This window comes from Lineus longissimus, chromosome 16 (assembly GCF_910592395.1).
Source record: "Lineus longissimus chromosome 16, tnLinLong1.2, whole genome shotgun sequence".
In the NCBI taxonomy this organism is placed as follows: domain Eukaryota; kingdom Metazoa; phylum Nemertea; class Pilidiophora; order Heteronemertea; family Lineidae; genus Lineus; species Lineus longissimus.
In genome coordinates, this window is record NC_088323.1 from 11265245 (window position 1) to 11286331 (window position 21087).

The 21087-nt window shown below is 41.0% G+C and overlaps 1 protein-coding gene across 7 annotated transcripts in view; it reads left to right on the plus strand.

The window, feature by feature from the left end:
* LOC135500896 (potassium voltage-gated channel subfamily H member 6-like) overlaps nt 1-21087 on the plus strand; it is a 600170-nt gene that overhangs the window by 371394 nt on the left and 207689 nt on the right. For all 7 annotated transcript variants that reach the window (XM_064792608.1, XM_064792609.1, XM_064792610.1 and 4 more), the window contains one exon: nt 12487-12651. In XM_064792608.1, coding sequence (XP_064648678.1) covers nt 12487-12651 — 165 coding nt within the window. The remainder of the gene's footprint in view (nt 1-12486; nt 12652-21087) is intronic.

Sequence of the window (21087 nt, forward strand, 5' to 3'; positions counted from 1 at the left end):
AATAGCGAAATTGGGCCGGAACCTTTCATCGCAATGTGCATTCAAAACACGTATGAATGACTCAAAATCACACGACTGATAATGGTTGTTGAAACCAATGCAAACATGTAATGAGTACTGAAATGAACCATTTTAAAGATCGCTTTAATCTCCCTCAATCACCCATGTAGAAATGTACTGTAAGTGTATAGCAATTCCCCTGTGAAATTCGACTGGAAATTGTCGGCAAAAGCCAGGATTTTCCAGCTAATTCCAAACGATTTTTTCTTGCCAGAAGGTTGGAAATAGCTGGAAATTCCAGAAAATGTCAGGCCTGGAGTTAGGCGGTATTTTGGTAAATGGCAGAGCAAGAAAATGCCATAAAGCTGGAAAAATCTGGCATAACCTGGCATTAAGCTGGAATCTAAATTCCAGAGCTGGAATAAGGTGGAAAAATCTGGACCCAAACCTTCGAGCTGATTTACCAATGTCAGGGTTGTCATTTGTTGAAAATAGCTGACATTTGTTGACATTAGCTGGAAATTAAATATTTGGCACGGGACTGTTTCTTGTGAAATGAATTTTACCTTAGGTGGATTTTGTTGGAAATAGCTGGAATTTCCAGCTCTTGGCTGGAATAAGCTGACACTTTGAATTTAGAAGGTTTCATTGAAAAGTTATGGCTGGCAAAAGCTGACAAAAAACTGGAACTTGATCCATGGGGTGGAAATTCTTGGCATTTTCTGGAACTTTATTTTTCATAAAAGTTCCAACGCTGGAAATCTCTGTCACTTAACTATAAGATTGTCAAAAGCTGGAATTAGCTGGAAATTTCAAATTCAGTGTTTCTGACAGTTGTTGGAGAAAGCTGGCATTTGCTGGCAACGCAAATTGCTATTATATTATGCAATTCCATCATGTGGTCTTATCACCTGACCTCTCCCATGATGCATTACACATCAGACAGGAGCCAGTAGGTTTGAATTTTCAAGTCAAACAAAAAAATCATGAGAGCTCTTCTTATTTCTTAAATTTTTACCCCGGATTCAATATCAGGATAACCAAAGTTTATACAAATTGAATTGGAACACATGGGTATTCAAATGAATGCCAAAAGGGTAATCTGGACAGACCTTGAGGTTGTTTTTTTAGCAAATGAAGAAGCCTGAATCAGTGCATGTGCTGTAAGCCTGTATTATTGTATGCATGATCGTGGACCCGGACGGTATCATAACTGTAAGATTTTGCATGGGAGATGTCCACAGCTAATGACTCATGTAGTCAACAGTCAGCTTGCTCCATCGTTCTTTTCAAGGCCGTGCAGTGATGTTATTTGGACATCCATTTTGGACGTCAGTCCACGTCTTTAACCCTGCATGACCTCCTGACATCAGAGTGTGCCATGTGTGGTTAATGTCACGGAATCGGGTTGGTGTCACAGAATCCGGTTGAAACGCCCTTAATTGGCTAACCTCGCGAGCCTATGCGATTATGTGGTGTCCGCATTGTCAGTGGCGGCCGTATGTTAGCGCGGCACGTTTTGTAAAGTCTGGACTTAAAATTGGTACACATGTTTCCTTGTGCCCTGGGGCAATACACACCAATCTGGTCATTCCGTGATCCTCAAACTTACGAGTCTGATATTACAATGTGAATACTTTGCACTATCTATATTATTAAACGAGAGGCAACATTTTCCTATCACTGATCGTCAATAATGTCATCATATCAACTGATCACAATTAGCTGTGATGTAAATGACGTGCTGCTTCCAGGACTGGCGTTGAGCCCTGACGACGCCAGTCAGCATTGGCGAGCACTCCAACCCAGGTCATGTGGCAACTAACCATCCACAATGGGGAAGTGTCCGCCTGGCAGAGGTGTCTGCAAGGAGCCTCAGTGAAGCAATAATCTTATGTTTTATATGATGAGCCTCTAAATGCTCGTGTAAGTCCATGGTCAACGCACACCAAGAACGATAGATTTACATTATAACAGTGTGACAAGATAATGTCAGAAAGCTAAGGGATTAGGTCAGTGGCATATGCTCAACACTTGATAATGCTACAGCGATCATGTTTGCAAGTGACATAAATCACTTGTTTGCCTAGATAATTTCAGGTACCTGCAATAAGAACTGGTCATCCTAGCAACCTGTGTTGGAAGCAAAATCAACCTGCAACCTTTAATCATATTGCTGTGTGTCAAAAATTGCTTGTTTGCGGTTGTAATTGCAGATGCCATCAAAATTGAATTAGAATTGAAAATCACACAGCCAGGGATCAAGTAAAATCAAGCTGCAATCATGAAAAAATTGCCTGTCTGCGGTGATAATCGCAGGTGCATGTGACAAGATTGCAATCAGCAAAGTCAAAACCCACCGATTATCGGTTTTACTCCAAGACAAGAGCTCTTCTTGTTGCATTTCACAACGATTATAATCATAGTCACTGTTGAATGACAAAAAGCGCCTGTTCATTAGTGTGCAGCGCTCTGATCGATTCAAACATAGTGGCAGAGAACTAACCAGCTCACATACTGAATTTTAAATTTCCAGCTAATGTCAACAAATGCCAGCTATTTCCAGTTGTTGTTGCGGGCAGGTACCTGAAATTATCTATGCAAACACGTGATTTATGTCACTTGCAAACATGATCGCAGGTTGCAGCAACTACCAGATGCTGTAGCAATATCAAGTTTTGAGCATATATATATATTTGTTTATTGTCACCTATGTAATAATTTACATAGCCGGCCACACAGGCCTATGAGACTATTGTGGGGCCATGGCCCGACGCCACGTGTATTCACGTTCATCGGGCCCTGACCTTGTTCCGATCCGTTCCAAATACGGGCGACTCGTTCAGAAGCCGCGACGATTTGTCCATGATCAATACACCGCGCGGCGGTATGTCCGAAACTAAGTACGCATGCGCACTCGCTATGAGTATTATGATGTCATCTACGGACATTATATGTGACGTCATCCGTGACGTGAAGTTTGTGTTTATTGTTGGCCGCGGATTGCGCGTTTCTTTATTGTTCAGAAGTTACAACGTTTTGACGTCGCAACAAAAAAACTCACTTGAACAACATGGCGAATATTTAACGCAAGAACATCCTGCGCCGCGTAACCGCATTATACCGCATTTTCCGCTTAATTATAAAGCTAGCACGCGAGGCCTTTACGTGAGTAATGTGTAATGTGTAATGTGTAATGTGTAATGTGTATATAATGTCAATTAATGATTTGTGAATTGTATTCTTTTTTTTTCTATATCCGCCACGTATAATTGTTTTTTTGTCCTCCGCCGGCTAAGGGCTGCGACTTACAATCAAAATAATACAAAGGTACAGACTACTTGTGCTGGCACCGGCTCTATTAAAGTGACGCAGAACCAGTGCCATCACAAACCACTGAATACATGCAGTAGATAACGAATATTCTAGTGATTCGCAGACCACCAGCACTTAAATTTCATTTCTAATGCGATATATTGTATCTACGTAATTGGCAACACTTCTGGCAATATTAGAGTCTGATAAAACGTGTTTCATTATGTCGCCTGGCAAAGCATTTTCAAAGTTCATATTTGGTTTGTCCTTGATTACTCGGAAAAGTCCAACGCGTTGGGTTTCATATGCAGGGCATCGACATAGAAAATGTTCTTCGTTTTCTACCGTATTGGAGTCACATTTATGACATATTCTATTCACTAGAGGGATACCTCTGTAGCGTCCCATCTCAATGTTTATCGGAAAAGATCCATTCCTCAGTCGGGCTTATATTGATCGCTGTGATCTATTCAATGGAGTTTTCACATAATCCTCAAAGCCAAAAAAGGTTTTCAATGTTTTGTATGTTCTCAGTTTGGGCATCTCATTAATTTGTATGCGCCATTGGTCTACGTGCGCCGATGTCAGGTGATCGTTAACACATGTTATCAAGATTCGCGATTCTGCCTTTGTACGACCGTGTAGTGATTTAAACAAAGTGGCCATATCACACTTCACAAGAATATTTCTGATACTCCTGGCCCAGTTATCCAGTCCCTTACGGGCGAGTTCATAATCCAAGAGAAAGATCCTTTTTGTAAGCCTGTCTCTCGGCAAGTTACATAACCGTATCCATAGGCCGATCATTTTTGTCTGAAATCTGACTGTAACGGGAGCCCAGCCCATATCCCCCTTTATAGAGGGTAGGGCTGCAAATTTGCCCACGCCAAGGAAATATCTCATTGCTCTGTATTTCTCTATCTCCTTGTATGGTTTAAAACCCCACACACTACAAGCATAATCTAAGATCGGGGCCACCTTGGCCTCGTATAGCTTACTGTATGTATCATAGCTTAGTCCTCTTGTCTTGAAGTGCTTGGTTAGAATACCAGCAAGTGCCTTGGATGTGGACTTAGAAAGATTGTTTGCCGTAATCGTGTAATCAAGCGTGTCCTGGATTTGTACTCCTAAGTATCTGTATTGCTCGGTTAGCTTAATTTGCGCGTGATTGAACAAGAAATTGAAAGCAGTTTTTGGATCGTTTTTTCTACGACAGTGCATCACCTGTGTTTTGTCAATGTTTATTTGCATTCTCCATTTTGCACACCATCTTTCTAAGATTCGAATCATTTGCTGCAGGGACTCCTCTGAATCACTTAAGAAGACAATGTCATCTGCATACAGTAAGATAGAGACCTTCTCTCCGTCTACTCTCACCCCTTGTCCACTGGATTTAATTTCGCGTGCCAAATCGTTTATATATAGAGAGAACAGGGTGGGAGATAGACAGTCTCCCTGATGGACGCCAGATGTCGTTTGGAAATAGTCTGTAAAGTGGCCATTGACCTTCACACAAGCCTTAGTACTCGTGTACATAGCATTTACTGCTCTGAGAAACTTTCCTCGGATACCCATCTTGTGCAGTTTGGTGAAAAGACAAGTTCTGTTTATAGCATCAAAGGCCTTAGAGAAATCAATGAAACATAGAAATGTTGACTGTTTTTGTAACTTCCTGTTGCGTAGAATTGTGGTTAGTCCATATATTTGATCAATACAGTTCCTATCTGCACGAAACCCATTCTGCTCATCAACGATCAGGTCATTTTCCTCACAGTATTTCATAAGTCTGTTGTTCAGGACCACACTATACACCTTACTTATGGTAGAATTTAAGCTTATCCCCCGATAACTGAGCGGGTCTTTACTGTCTTTCCCTGGTTTCAGAATAGGGTGAACAATACTGTTATTCCAAATTCCTGGTATCCTTCCACTCTGAAAAACCCGGTTGAAAAGGCGAAATAAGATATCGGTCATTTTTGGTGATTTTAGTATCTCGTTCGGAATTTTGTCTGGGCCGCACGCTTTACCTAGTTTAAGCTTACATATAGCTCTGACCGCTTCAATTCGTGAGATATCAATGTTTAGAGTATGAGCGTTGAAATGTACTGTACAGCAAGTATATATACACGTGCAGTGTACACACGATTGCATACAAACCTGCTAAATTATCATCAAAGGTATTGAATCTTTATTCTCAATCAATTCAATGAATTTCCTTGATCATTGGCACCTCATGCCTGAGTCCAGAATACACCCCCATGATAATAATAATAAATAAAATTGTCATTTATATGGCGCAAACTTTCCAGAAAAGAGTCTTGCTCAAGGGCGCCCTCCCATCTAGTAGTAGTACTGTCTGTAACGTTCTGCTTTTATCTGTCTCCTGAATGCATCATTACTATTGTTTCTGATGTTACTGTTTAGGCTATTCCATAGCCTAGGGGCACTCTTGGAGAAACCTCGGCCTCCAAACTTAATAGTGCTGAACTGTGGTTCAATGAGGACAGCCTGTGCTACTGATCTCAGGGGCCTGGCTGGTGAGTACTGTTCTAGCAGTTCTGTCAAGTATGCTGGCGCACTGCCATTGATACATTTGTGGATGAGTGTTAGAATTTTAAACTCTATTCGTGCTCGGATAGGTAGCCAGTGAAGCTCCTTTAGTATTGGCGTAATGTGATTGCGTCATCGTACTCGCATTACCAGTTGCAAGGCACTGTTGTGGACCACTTGTAGCTTGTGAAAGAGTTCCTCATTGATGTTGAACAGCATAGCGTTGCAATAGTCTAGCCTTGATAAGACTAACGCTTGGGCGAGTGTTCTGGTGGTATCCTACGTTGGGCAGTTTCGGAGATGATCGGAGACACACATGAGAATGGATGCAGTCATGCAATGTTTTTTCTGTGCAAATTTTTATTTCTTTTAGTAAGCTTATTTGGCGGTATCCAATCGACTTGCACAGACGCAAAAATAGCACAGATTTAGAAAGAATGAAAATTAGCTGCCGTGACTTATTGAAATGCTCGCGTGCCGTGTCCCTACTCACACTCGTAGCGGTGTGTGGCCAAACAGTGTTGAATGATGTATACAAATCAATGCACGCAGAGGTAAATTGCAATGATGAGTCATGTGTATCATTGGGTAGTTCAAATAAACACCACGTGGCGCTCAGGTACAGAATATCATCTGCTGGCTGATGGTGTATCTAATAAGTCTACATTGCATATCATCCAGGTTTTCCAATTTGGCTTACTCTTTAAGGTAGTAATTGGCATGTTTTGTCATTATTTGTCAAATAGTCTTTTTACTTTGGTATATATATGTGATATAGGCATAGCAGTTTGTAAACAAAATTGAGGTTGAAAAAGGACTACCAGGTACTTTCCATGTTTTGTACATTGTACCCATGTATTTTAGCTGAGCGCCTGGCCCTTGGGCCTCTTGTTCTGTATTAATTCCAGTAAGAGAGGTGTTTTGTCCGCAGTTTGACTCTGCACAAGAACTTGCGTTATCTGAAAACTAAGTAATGACAAAAACTTGAGGATCAAGATAAAAGCCCATGATGAGTTCAGAATAATCTTCCTAGGCTATCACCAGCAGCTACATGTAGCTACATTGTCAAATATAGAATTCTGTCAGAAGTGGGGAACTGGCATACTTCCAGCGGTCGATATTGGTGTTAACTTCTGATAGATCCTGTTAATATCTATTAGGCCGACTGGGACCAATTCTTGCTTTTGTAATGTCTAAAGCAATGACATTATTTTGCTCATATAATGTGTGTCCAATCTGCCGCTTATTTTTTAACATGTTTAAGTGATTTTGCAACAGTAGGCATAATATTCAGACATTGAAACAACAGTTATCTTACTATAAACATGATAAAGGCAACTTTCATTTTTCCACGGACCTTAATACTCATGTTTCAGACTCCAAGTCCGTATTTTTTACAATTGTTTGAGATTGAAGCAAGGGTTGCGAACGATATAAATATGTTTTTTAGCTCACCTGGGTGAGCCGATGCTCACACATATATACCAAAGTAAAAAGACTCTCTCAAATAATGACAAAACGTGCCAATTATTAGTGAATTTAAGAGCTTTCTCACTATTGAGTCCTTAATGTTGAAACTTGGTTTGTGGATATCTTATGACAACATGACTTGACACACACCAAAATCATCGCATTTGACCTACTTTCTGGGTTCCAGGATGCCATCTTTGAAAACCTTGTTTTGTCAGTATCTTATTGACACTGATTATTATTATTATTATTATCATTATCATTATTATTATTATTATTATACAGAATTTATATAGCGCCCTAATCAGAAAATCCGCTCTAGGGGGCTTTACAGAGATAAAACATTCATTGCACACAAATATTGAAAAAGATAAGATATTGATAATACATGTAAAAACTTGTAAAAGTGTAAACATTGTAATAGCTTTTAATAAATAAGGTCTTCACTGACTTCTTATATACATCGAGACTGGAAGACTGTCTTACGACCAGGGGCCGTGCATTCCACAGGCCAGGTGCCACCTGTTTGAAAGATCGATTTCCATGTCGTACCGTCCTGGTTCTCGGTAATGACAGAAGGCACTGGTCTGTGGAACGCAACGCTCGAGTTGGCGCGTGTCTCTTTACTAAATCCTCGTTGTATATTGGCGCTGTACCATTCAGTGCCTTGTAGGCATACAGCAGAATCATATACTGTACCCTACAATGCACCGGAAGCCAGTGAAGCTGAAAGAGAACCGGAGTTATATGGTCTCGCCGTTTTGTCCCTGTTATTATTCGAGCTGCGGTGTTCTGCACTTTCTGAAGTTTCGACATCAGTTGGTCAGTTATTCCATACAGAAGGCCATTGGCATAATTGAGTCTGGAAACTAGGGTGGCTTGTACAAGATATTTACATGCATGTACATTTAGATAGGGTTTGATTCTGCTGATGTTTCTCAAGTGAAAGTGACAAATGCGCGATACATTATTAACATGTTTTTCCATTGTTAAAGAGGAGTCCATGAAAGCCCCAAGATTTTTTACACAGTCAACAGGCTTGATCGAACAACCACCAATTCTAAGACATAACTCCTTGCAGAAATGCTCCAGGTGTTCAGGATAAAATGCAATAAACTCTGTCTTATCGTCATTTTGCTTCAGTCCATTTGTCCTCAACCAGGGTTTTAAGTCCTGGACACAGCGATCTCGAATACAGAGCAGTGCATTGCCAGCATAGAAAAGTGGCTGGTTGTGAACAAACTTTCCTTGAATGCCCCAAAGACAGACATGCTGAACTTTGTTTCGTCGCGCAGGACTGGTTCTGTGGAAGGTATCAATGTGGGACAGCAATGGGTTGCAAAGTCAAACAGTGTTCGGGATCTCGGGGTGTGGCTGGATGAGGGCATGACAATGCAGGAGCAAATCAAGGCGATTTGCAGGAATGTAAATGCTGCCTTGTATAAGATAAGCCGAATTAAAAAATTTCTCGACACAAGTAGCATCGAGAGGCTTATCCATGCCTTTGTCATGTCACGCCTTGACTCCAATAATGGGATTCTCTACGGTCTCCCTGACAAGGCGCTGGCTCCCCTCCAGAGACTCCAGAACCGGGCAGCCAGGATCTTGACCGGGACGAGAAAGTATGACCACATCTCACCGGTTCTTAGGTCTCTTCACTGGCTCCTGGTGAAGCAGCGTGTCATTTTCAAGGTCCTCCCGATGTGTTTCAAGGTGGTCCGGGGTTATGCACCTGCATACCTGAGCCTCAAACATGTTGAGAGGCAGCGTGTCACCAGGTCATCTAATGACACGTCATTGGCGTGTATGCGGATAAAGACAGGATTCGGTGACCGCTTCTTCTCATCATGTGGTCCCCGGTTGTGGAATGCCCTACCGGAGCACATCAGGGGGGCGGACGCGCTGCTTGCTTTTAAACGACTCCTAAAATCCTGGCTGTTCGAGGATGCATTTCTTGGTGGGGAGGTAGCGCCTTGAGCAGGTTTACCTGGAGTTTGGCGCTCTATAAGACATTGTTGATTGATTGATTGATTCTATTGAAGCAATAGCACATTTTATGTTATCTAGAGATGGTTTAATAGCCAAATAGTCCTGTGCATCATCGGCGTAAAGATGGTATGGCAGACAATGTTTTTTCAGAAGGTTGCCAATTGGCTTGGTGTACATACAACAGAATTTGGGGCCAAGCACTGAACCTTGTGGGACACCATATTTAAGATACCTGTCATCCGATACATGATCCCTAACTGCAACAGACTGCACCCTTTCTGAAAGATATGACTCAATCCAAGACAAAGCCTTTTCATTTATACCAAAGGAATGCTTAAGGCGTTTCAACAGTATTGCATGATCAATTGTGTCAAACACTAAAGACATATCTAACATTGATAGCAGTACAATCTCACCATTATCAAGGGCATCTGCAATGTCTTATTATACCTTAATCAAGGCAGTTTCAGTGGAATGACAAGCTTTATAGGCGGACTGAAATGGGTCATGAAGATTGTTTACTTGCAGGTGCTCATCAAGCTGTGTCGCAACCACTTCCTCCAAAACCTTTGATACAAATGGAAGGTTGGATACCGGCCTATAGTTCTTCAGCTCCTCCTTGTCAGGACCTACTTTCTTCAAGAGTGGACGAATGCGAGCCCTTTTTGAAGTAGACAGGACTTGACAATCCTGCAACGATGCATTAACTACTGCCGTGATCACGGGTGCTAGTTCATCAATACATTCCTTTAACAACCATGTCGGAATTGGATCGAGTTCACATGATTTTGTAGCAGATTTAAGGATGATCTTTTTTACATCTGACTCCGACACCTCAGAAAATGAATTTGAATTGGTACCAATGAAGGCACTGTCCTTGTCTAAAGGGTAAAATACAGAGTCAGAAGAGTTGGAACATTCCAACCCTTCCCTGATAAGTTCAATTTTTTTCAAATAGAACTCATTAAAGTCATCAGCCAATGACTTTCCACACTCATGTGAAGGCAGCACAACTTCCTTGGATTTGCCTATCAGTTGCCCTGCGAGCTTGAAAATGGCTTTTTTGTCTCTACCACAATCCTCCACCTTACTCGAGAAATACTCTTTCTTTGTAGTTGTTAAAAGTCTGTTCATCACAGCACACTGTTCTCTGTACGCATGATGATTGCTAGATCCATCCATCAATACTTCTGATGAGACTACATGACATATTACCCAGGGTTTTGATTTGACCTGCTTTTGAAGGTCACATTAGTCAAACTCGTTATTTGTCCTAGACTCTTCAAATTTGATATGTAGACACATATTGGGCGTCTGTACATATTAACTCTTTGACGCTGCTGCATAAATCTTAAAAATAGCCTTTTTTCAGGATTTTTTTAAAAATAACTAATTATCCAATGTATTTTACTTTTCAGTCATATAGAGATACTGATTTACTCTTTAATTTGCAATTTAGTTTTTCAAAATCGCTCTGTTCATCTTTGAGTTGTGAAATTCTAAAAATCAATATTTTCCGCCCCCTTGAAAATCACCTGTGGATTGGCTGAGACCTCTTTTCAGCAAAAAAAGGCTCATTCATTTACACAGATGGATGGAAAGTCGTCCAACTTGACTCAAATCTCTCTACGAACATGTTACAATTACAAAACAACTGGTAAAAGTCCCATGACTTATCTATTTCCTCATTCTCTTTTTTCACAGCGACCCCTATTTTTGCACTCGATTCAACCACTTGCTCCTCCAAAAGTAAGCCAGTTTAGTTAGTTGGTTATTAGTTACAACCAATTGTTTGTCCTACCTCCACTGGTTATGGAGCACCAAGGATGAGGAAAAAAGCTCCTAAAATCCCTTACTTTTGCTCATAGTGCTTATAACATATTGACCTTGACCTAGTTACCAAGGTCAGAAAGGTCAAACTGTAAAATTTCACCGAAAGGAGGCACGTTTCACTTCTGTTTATTACACATTCTCCAAATTTTATATGAAGAGACCTATTGGGCATCTGTACATGTTGACCAAATTTGGAAGTTTTCAAGAGTCATTGACAGTACCATGTTTTGTTATCTAAAAGTCAATTGACACACATTAGGCCTATTTTGGACCAATTTCACACCATTTCATGGACCTGAGTGATACGAAAGGTGGCGCAGCCTAGTGCACTGTATGCATCGAATAAAATCCATCGAAATTATTCTAAACGTCTCCCCCGGGTCTCCACAAATCTATAAATGTATAGGTAGTAGTTGTTATGGGCAAATGATTGACCTCAGAAAAATTTCCATAACAGGCCTCGCATTCTGGACCCGGGCCTACTCATTTGTTCAGCTGGAGACATTCTCAGCACTGGCGTGTGAGACCTTAAACCATATGGGGACACCTTCGGAGTACGCCGTAGCCTTTTAAAAAGCTGAGAACGGGCACCTACGGCTAATTCCTTACTAACTCTTCATTATGTTATTTGAATCATCCGCTACAATGAGGAATCCCCATAACGTCATCAGTTATCACCGTGCAGTTAGATGAATGACCAATACGCATGTTTTCTCGCCTTTGTTTGTTTGATTTTGTCTTTTCGATGTATTTTTGGGGCGTTTTGTGAGGTTTCTGAGGAAGGGACCAGACCAGCTATGGAGGATGAATTGGAAAAATGAATTAAAAAATCCAGTATAGAGAAAGGGGTTAGTTTATGACTATATTTGATAGTATATCATCTCTTGTTTCAATCCAGGGTACAACAGTGCGTATTGGTCAATGTTTGTGGTCGTGAGGGGTGGTTTGGCTGGCCGAACTCCCTGGGCCCTTTTTGGTGAATAAGTCCCTTTTTAGTGGTTAAACTATGTTTCTTTCTCAATATCATATCGGGAATATTTAGATTATGAGCTTCAGAAAATGTATACTTGATTGGGTCTACCTTGGTTCATTGTGTTGCTATTATCGTTTTTCTGAATTGGTTGCCATTACCTGAAATGCCTTGCCCCGTTCAGGGTTTAGAAATATTAAGTGCTTGCCTCCATATGGGTTAATAACTTACAAAAATTAATTCCCCTGGGATGTTGGGACACGTAAGCAATCTCCAGCAAAATCAACCTTGCTCTTAGCTTCAATATTCTAAGACATATTGGAATGATGTTTCCCTTAATGATTGATGTTCTATTTCAGGTGCAAGTCCAGGTTGTCTGAGAGCCTTATCTATCAAGTTTAAAACAACTCATGTTCCCCCGGGGGATACTTTGGTGCATCGTGGCGATGTCTTAACTGCTCTCTACTTTGTGTCGAGAGGTTCCATTGAAATTCTCAAAGATGATGTAGTCATGGCTATATTAGGTAGGATATTTCTTGTCAGTTAGCTTTTGAACTCACCTGTTGGGAGCTTATGCGATACCGTAGTGTCTGTTGTACGTTGTTGTTGCCCCTTAGCGAAGCAGGTTCATAAAGGCCCACGATAGCCCACAAGGTTTGTGCCATCTCAGCATCCTGGGCTGAGAATAAAGGTTGTAAAATTACAAAAAAACAAGGGAGCACCAATAATTTGGCATACTAATTAGTGTAAATAGAGCTAATTGGCATAATTTTTAAAATATCTTTTTGGTCTCAAACGATAATTGTTGATGACCCCTTAACTTTGTCAATGTATTATAGTCCTCTATCTATGGTAATTAGCCAGTAAAAGCTCTTCAAACAGTGTAGCCTAATAAAATTAGGCCCCACGTGGTGGTGCTAAAGTGGCCACTTCCGGGGCCTAATTGATCACAATTTCATTTTTGTTTTCCGAGAATTTGGTTGTGGGAGAATCCTCGGCTAGGACTAAGTTTTAGTGTTTTAACGATGCAAAAAAAATTGCTATCTGATAGTTTTTGGCTCAACGTAGGGGAGTCTGTACACCGCTGTGTCCATCGTCGTCCGAATCCTGTTTCAAAAACAGTGGCACGTTTCTTGACCACTGGAGCTCTGAATTTGAAACTTTGTACACAGGACCCCCGAGGTCAGTTGACCTCTGACAATGAATTTCGTTCGATCTGATTTTTTGACTTGGTCACCATTGGGCCAGAAGTGGGAGCCTAAAAAGTGTGATATCTCTCTTATGAGTGACTCATTTTTCGACAAACTTTTTATGGTAGACTCTCCTAGTAAGGAAACATCACATATCATACGGGTTTTTGATTTAACCTAATTTTCAAGGTCACAGAAGTCAAATGGCATAAATTGGCCGTTTGAGTGTAACTATGGCGCGTTTCTTAACCGCTAAAGCTATGAACTTGAAATTTGCTACACATGACTCCCTACGTCATATAACCGCTGACACCGAATTTCAGTCTGATCAGATTCTCGAATTGTTTACCAGGTGGCCAGAGGTGGAAACCTAAAAGGTGTGACTAAGTGGCTCGTTTTCAATAAAATATTTCTTGTAGGTTCTCCAAGCAAGGATACATCACATATCATACGGGTTTTCGATTTCAACTACTTTTCAATGTCACAAAGGTCAAATGGCGTAAATTGGTCGTTCGAGTGTAACTATGGCACGTTTCTTAACCACTGAAGCTATGAACTTGAACTTTGGTACACATGACTTCCTACGTCATGTTACTTCAGACACTGAATTTCGATCTGATCTGATTCTCATCTTGGCTACCAGGAGGCCAAAAGTAAAAAAAGGTAAAAAGTGCAACATCTCGCTTATTAGTGACTTGTTTTTGATGAAATTTTTATGGCAGGTACTCCAAACAATGATAAATCGTATGTCATACCGACTTTGGTTTGACATATATACTATACATGTAGAATTTGTTTTAACTAGGATGAATGCCTAACCACCAAATATCTATACGGTGAGCACAATGGCCCCTGGCCGTATCATTTTATTCCAAAAATTCAAGAAAGGTTGTTATGTAGCATTTCAAGTCTTTGCCCCCCAAAAATCCTCCTTAAAGGGGTACGCTGTCTGTTCGTAATTACTTGTGGGGTAGTTAAGGAGAAATCCACTAACACACAATGCCCTGGTGCAGTTATTGTGAATACAAATTTGTTTATACTTGGTATTCATAGTATTTGTATATCGGTTTACACAACGGCAATGTTGAAATTTGTGTTTAGTATGTTTTTTCGCAATTGGACATTTCAATATTCAATTACAAACTAGAAATTTGAAGTTGCTTGGCAGCAAATTCGATAGCCCCCACGGGCCCACACAGTACACGTATGGAGGAGTGAAGTCTATTCCGTTTTGCGGATGATCTATTTCCGGACAAACACGCTCGCGCTTTCTAAAAATCACATGCTCAATAACATTTAAACAGCACCCTAACCTTTTAAGATGGGCAGGATGGATCATCGATAAGCATTTAAGGATATTCCTTTATTTTATTCCTACATTCAACCGTCGTTCTTTGCTCAAAATACTCGACAGATCGCCACTTCAGCAAAGATATACCGCTGCCATGATGCATGAGGATATGACGTCACCATTACGGGGCGGAGCTTATGCTAATGTTCGTGTGATTGACAGAATCGTGCCGGAGATTTTAAAGCAAATCTGAATATCGGCGCTTAAAAACACTTCAAAGTCATCAAAATTATCCGAATTTGGAAAAAATATTTGCCAGGTGCACTGGATCGAGTTTAGTTTGATGGGACAGGGGTGACAGTTTTTCAGTTGAAATAGCAGTTTTGCTGGACTACCTCCATAACTAAACTTGGGAAGAATGCAGAAGCCTAGTACTTACTCCTAGTAATCTCAATATAGACCCCACATTTGTTGTATGTGGGGTCTATAATTAATGAACGGCATAGGCCTTTAAAGGGACAATAAAAGCAGCACTTAGGCAGGCAAGATATAGTTACACGATGTCGCCAACAGGGGTCTCTCACATCTCACAGTATGTCGAAATGATTCACGCTTGTATGAGGAATATATTAGTGCTGAATCTGACATGTCCTAGGGCCCTTACTGTGTACATATTAGTCACCTGAAGATGGCCAAATTAGCCCATCTGTGTCCTGCCTATAGTCCCCATTTAAACAAAGTGATTTTTAGGGGTATTATGCACTATTTTGGTAGCGTATGGAAAATTAATACTAAACGGGGTTACATTATTTTTTTACAAATGGGTGATTTTTTCAGTTAATAGAATGATACATACATAGAAAATGGCTATTTTGTAGACAGAAGCCAAAGGCTTAAACCACTATAAAATGTGGAAACTTGGCAGAATCAAATTTTACAGTAATATAGTAGATGACTTTAAAAAAACAACAAAAAAACCCAACAAATACAGAAGTATCTTGATTGACTAATAGAATGCAATATCGGGTGCATATGTGCATTCAGAGGGGTACATGCTGATTTTGGGATTTGTTTGTCATTGAGGCATTAAGTTTGGTAAGCGGTTAGTTGCTGCTATGAAATTTAGGGTTGATTTTATCAGAATTGAATTTGCGCTGTCAGAAAGGGTAAGGTGTCCATTGAGGAGGATGTTTGAACTCGATGTTATATTGTGACGTTGTGTTATTTGGAGGGTGTTGTCTATTAGAGAGTGTTTCGAGTGGTAGAAGACCCCTTTCTCTATAAATATTACAGTGGTGAGAGCTGACGGTTAGTCCTGTTATGCAACGCAATGCATATAGTTGAGTTTTCTTGATTTTGAGTGCTAAATGCTGTGGTAGACCGTCCCAGACTACATCCTCGAGTTTGCTTCTGACGAAAGTCTTGTAGAGTGTTAACAATGTTTGTTGATTTGCTTTGTATTCGATGTTTTGGAGTACACCAAGTCTGCGGTTTGCAGTCAACTGATCGATTGGATATGGTCATCCCAGGTGGCTTTGTCATTAATTGTCAATCCGAGGTGTTTATGGCTATGAACATGTTCAATTTCGACGTTGTTGAGGTGACAGTGAATTTCCGTGGGTGTGATTCGTTGCATTGCATGTTATAGCCCATTTGGTAGCCGATGCAGATAGATTGTTAATGTCCTGTTGAATTTCTTGTGTGCATGCTGGGAGGTCTTGTGATGATACTATGTGTGATGTGTCGTCGGTAAAAAGTCTCGTACTGCCATCGAATTCTTCCGTAACATCATTCATGTAGATCAGGAACAAGAAGGGGCTGAGAATTGATCCCGGGGGGGATGCTGGCGTTTACCTTAAGCCATTCCGAAGTTTTTCAATAGATTACTACCCTTTGCTGTCTGTTTCGGAGGTAGCCTGTGAACCAGGATAGGATTTTCCCCAAATGCCAAATTGGTGAAGTTTTGATACGATTCCCCTGTGGGAAGTTTTGTCAAATGCATTGGCTATAATATCGCAAAAAGAGGGAATACTTATTTTCTATCATCAAGGTCCTTGAGAATATGGTGGTTGATTTCAAGGAGCTGGGTGATTGCTGAGTGATTTGTCAGGAACCCTGACTGGTTCTTCGATATGAGAGAGCGGGTATGATTGTAGACATGTTTGTGGACTAATTTTTCAAAACATTTGCTGATGATGCTGAAAAGAGATATTGGTCTATAGTTGCAGTTGATATTGGGATCTGGGAAGGTGTTTTCATCTAGGTATCAGTTGAATAGAATATGGAATGGTTTAGTCAATTGCCGTTTCAGTGCGTGAACAATACGTGTGCTGATGCTGTCGGGGCTGGTGGCTTTGTTCGTGTCCATCAAGGTTATTTGATCAACGATGTCCTGTTCAGAGATGATGATATGGTTTAGCTCTTCATCGGTAAGGTTAGGGAGGTCTTTTGTATTGTTATATTCGGTTCTTCGACATTAAAGATTTCGGCGAAGTGTGAGTTTAGGATGTTGGCTTTGGCTGTAGGGTCGTCAATGGAAGCACAGGGTTTCTGTAGCCCACACCAATGATTAAATGGTCAAGCTGGTGCATAACTTTAACCCAGAGAAGTTCAAGGTCTGGTTGTTCCAGATGATGGAAACTTTTGCCGATGAGGTTGTCGGACAGTTGAACACAGCCACCTCTGCTTGCAATGGTGAAGTCGTTTCTGAACACTTCTTGCAAGTTAGGTACAGCGATGTCATGGTCTTTTATGGTATTGTCAATTTTGGTTTCTGTTATACACTGTTTTCAATGTCAAGAGGTAGGTCCGCTGTCACGAACAGCCTGCAACTTGTCTTAGATTAAGCTCCGCCTACTTACTACAGGTTAACCAATCATCTGCATGCATTATTATCCACCGGTCCTTCGACCCATGTAACCTTGTTATAATAAACAGTTAGACTTTAGCGTTCATAGTGAAAACATAAGTGTTGTTCATTATCTCTCAACCACGTGCTCTTGGGGTTTATGCCTGTTTCGCCTACAAAATTCCTGTTTCGCCTATTCCTGTTTCGCCTATTCCTGTTCCGCCTATTCCTGTTTCGCCTATTCCTGTTTGGCCTATTTCCTGTTTGGCCTATTCCTGTTTCGCCTACTTTCCAGTACCCCTACAATAAATAGACACTCCCACGGGGAACCTTAGGGATGCATGTCCATTTCATGGGGAAAATGTGAGGGGACAATTGGATGATGTTAACGATGTTATGACAATTTGACTAATCAAATGCCATCAACTTTGTTAACAAACCATGCAATGACCGTTTTGAAAGAGTCACCTTGAAAGCGAGGACAGTCCGGGACTTATTTGACCATAGGACCATGCTGACACACAGTAAAAACTAATAGATTAAGTAGAGTAAAGGAGTCGTTTATTTTATAAAAACAGGAATTCATGAGTTTTTGATAAAAATACATGATACTGTACATTCTCATAATTATTTGATCAAAATCAGCTGTAAAACCCATGTCATAATATACATGAAGGTACAGCTCATATCAAGTCAAACAAGGTTGAAAATACATATCATGATATATGATTTCAGGTGCAGCTTATGACGATATCGTCATTCATCAGACCAATTATTGTCGCACCAAAGGGCATAGTACAATGACAAATAGAACAAAACTTAAAGATTATCATTCGAATTAGTGAATTCTTTAGGACAGTACATATCCACGTACTATCAATATGAACCACATATAAATCTTGCTCTTCGGCTACTGGAAACCTTTGATGCAAAGTTTCAACAGTACCTTTCTCAAATCCAATAATGAAAGGGTAAAAATTTCTTACTATTTTATTTCTTGCCTTTTAAAATAAGCTAAAACATTAGCCTATGTAAGCTATGTATAATTTTCCAAAGTTATTCAGAATAATACAGAAATAATTGACATGTCGCTAAATCCATTATTTCAGACTTTATTCTTAATGATAGCCTTTAACACTATAGTAAGGGACGGTTCATATTCCTACGTCTGTGGGGAGGTTAGCAATACATTTGAGTAGGCGAAACAGGAATAGGCGAAACAGGAATTAGGCGAAACAGAAAGTAGGCGAATCAGGAATAGGCGAATAAGGAATTAGGTGAAACAGGAATAGGCGGAACAGGAATAGGCGAAACAGGAATACACCGCTCTTGGACATTGGTGCCGATTGACCAGGATTAAACTCATTCTTAACGGAGCATATAGGATTAAATGGATCGTCTAAAGCTTTCTCAGATGACCCGACTCTTAACACAAGCAGAGACAATAACCAAAAAGGACGGCGAACCACATCACATCAAAATTGGAAGTCTTAACAAACTTGGATAAAGAAATCATGGACGGAACTGACACTGAAGAACATGAAAACGAAATAATTGAGTCGGACGACTTCATGTCAGGAGTGACCGAAAGGTTAGTTCTGGCGCAAGCCTTTTACGAATTCGCTACTCAGGCCGCCCACCTCAGCCCCATAGTTCATACCACCTCGTCGAGCCGGTCACCAAGAAACGTAAGCTTACCAAAGCTGACAATCGAGAAGTTTGTTGGAGACTTTGATGGCACTCTTTCAAAGATAGTTTCCATGCCGCTGTTCACAACAACACGTCCCTGGACGATGTCCAGCGTTTCCAATATCTCAGAGCTCAATTGTTTGGTGAAGCAGCGAAGACAATCGAAGGATTATCGCTTTCGAACGAGAATTATGCCCATGCTAGGGAACTTTTAGAAGAACGGTTTGGCCAACCGCACAAGGTCATTAACGCATACATGAAAGCCCTGTGGGATCTACCCCAGCCTACCGCAAGCGTGCAAGATCTTAGATCATTCTATGACAAACTCGAGTCATACATACGAGGACTCGCTTCCCTAGGCAAGTCTGAAGATGGATACGGGGAACTTCTAGTCCCACTGGTACTGGAAAAACTACCTCAATAACACGTCACCAAATGACTAGAGCACACAGCTCTAACGAATGGACACTAGCTAATTTCCGCAAGGCCTAACGCGTCGAAATCGAAGTTCTTCAATCAACATGTAGTGGAAATCAATTCGAGGATAATATCCAGCATCCAACGGAATTCTCATCACCCCAAGCTACGGCCGTCTTTTTCACTCGTTCCAATAACCCGCGTCAATCTACCCCACGTCAAACTACCCTACGTCAATGTGCCTACTGTAAAGATACCACCCACAGTTCTGCTAATTGTCCGAAAGTCAAAACCATCGAAAAAAGAAAGGAAATAGCAAAACGTGATAGACTTTGTTTCAATTGTCTTGGCAATCACGGAGTTAAAGAATGTTGATCGAAATTCAAATGCCGCAATTGTCAGAGGAAGCACCACAGTTCGTTGTGCCCGACACTCGAATTGCCACCCAGCGCACAAGCTCAAACGGAGGAAGTACACGATATGCCCACTTGTGCTCCCGTTCTGCTCAAAACAGCGCTTGGTAACGTAACCACCGGATCTACAACCGCAAGGGTTAACATTCTGCTCGACGAAGGAGCACAGAGATCGTTCATCACAAATAGCTTGGCGAATCAATTAGGAATATCTCTCGACACATGTGATACTGAAACCCTATCGCTTGGAGCATTTGGCTCACAGACCACCGCTGTGCGTTCCTTGAAATCAGTTGATCTTGGACTAATGACCAAAGCCGGTACTGTGCAAATGCGTACCCTGAATGTTCCAACCATCTCAACCCCGGTAAGGAATTACGTCAAATCCTCAGTTCTTCATCATAAGTATCTCCAGGATCTATCCCTCGTACCCCAGGTGAACACTAATACCTTTGAGATAGACTTGCTCATTGGAGCAGACTACTATTGGTCGATAGTACAAGATAAGATTGTGCGTGGCAACGGAAATGGCCCAACCGCCATGGCCTCCAAGCTAGGATACCTACTGTCAGGACCATCTGGTTTAGATCAAGTCGCAGTAATGAACACTACCATCTTAAGCAGTTATCCAAACAACAGACGATCAACTCAAAATTGCTAGATTCTGGGATCTCGAAAACATTGGTGTATCCGATGACCCAGTTCACACCAAAGAAAAGGGATACTTCGAACATTACCGTGATACAAAGATAAAACGCGATGGAAACAAATACGTCGCCAGCTTGCCATGGAAAGAAGACCACGCCCCTCTACCTGCCAACTACTTGCTAGCAAAGGCTAGTACTCGCTCTATGATAAACCGATTATCTCCAGACATCAGATCAGTATACGATAGAATTATACAAGAACAATTATCTCTAGGTTTCATAGAGAAGTTCACAGACGACGACACAACTAGTGGACACTACATCCCCCACCATGCAGTAAGCAAAGATTCCACTACCACACCGATTCAAATTGTTTACAACTGCAGTGCGAAACAAAGAGACCAACCCAGCCTCAACGATTGCCTCGAGTCCGGACCTCCCTTACTCAATGATTTGGTAGCCATG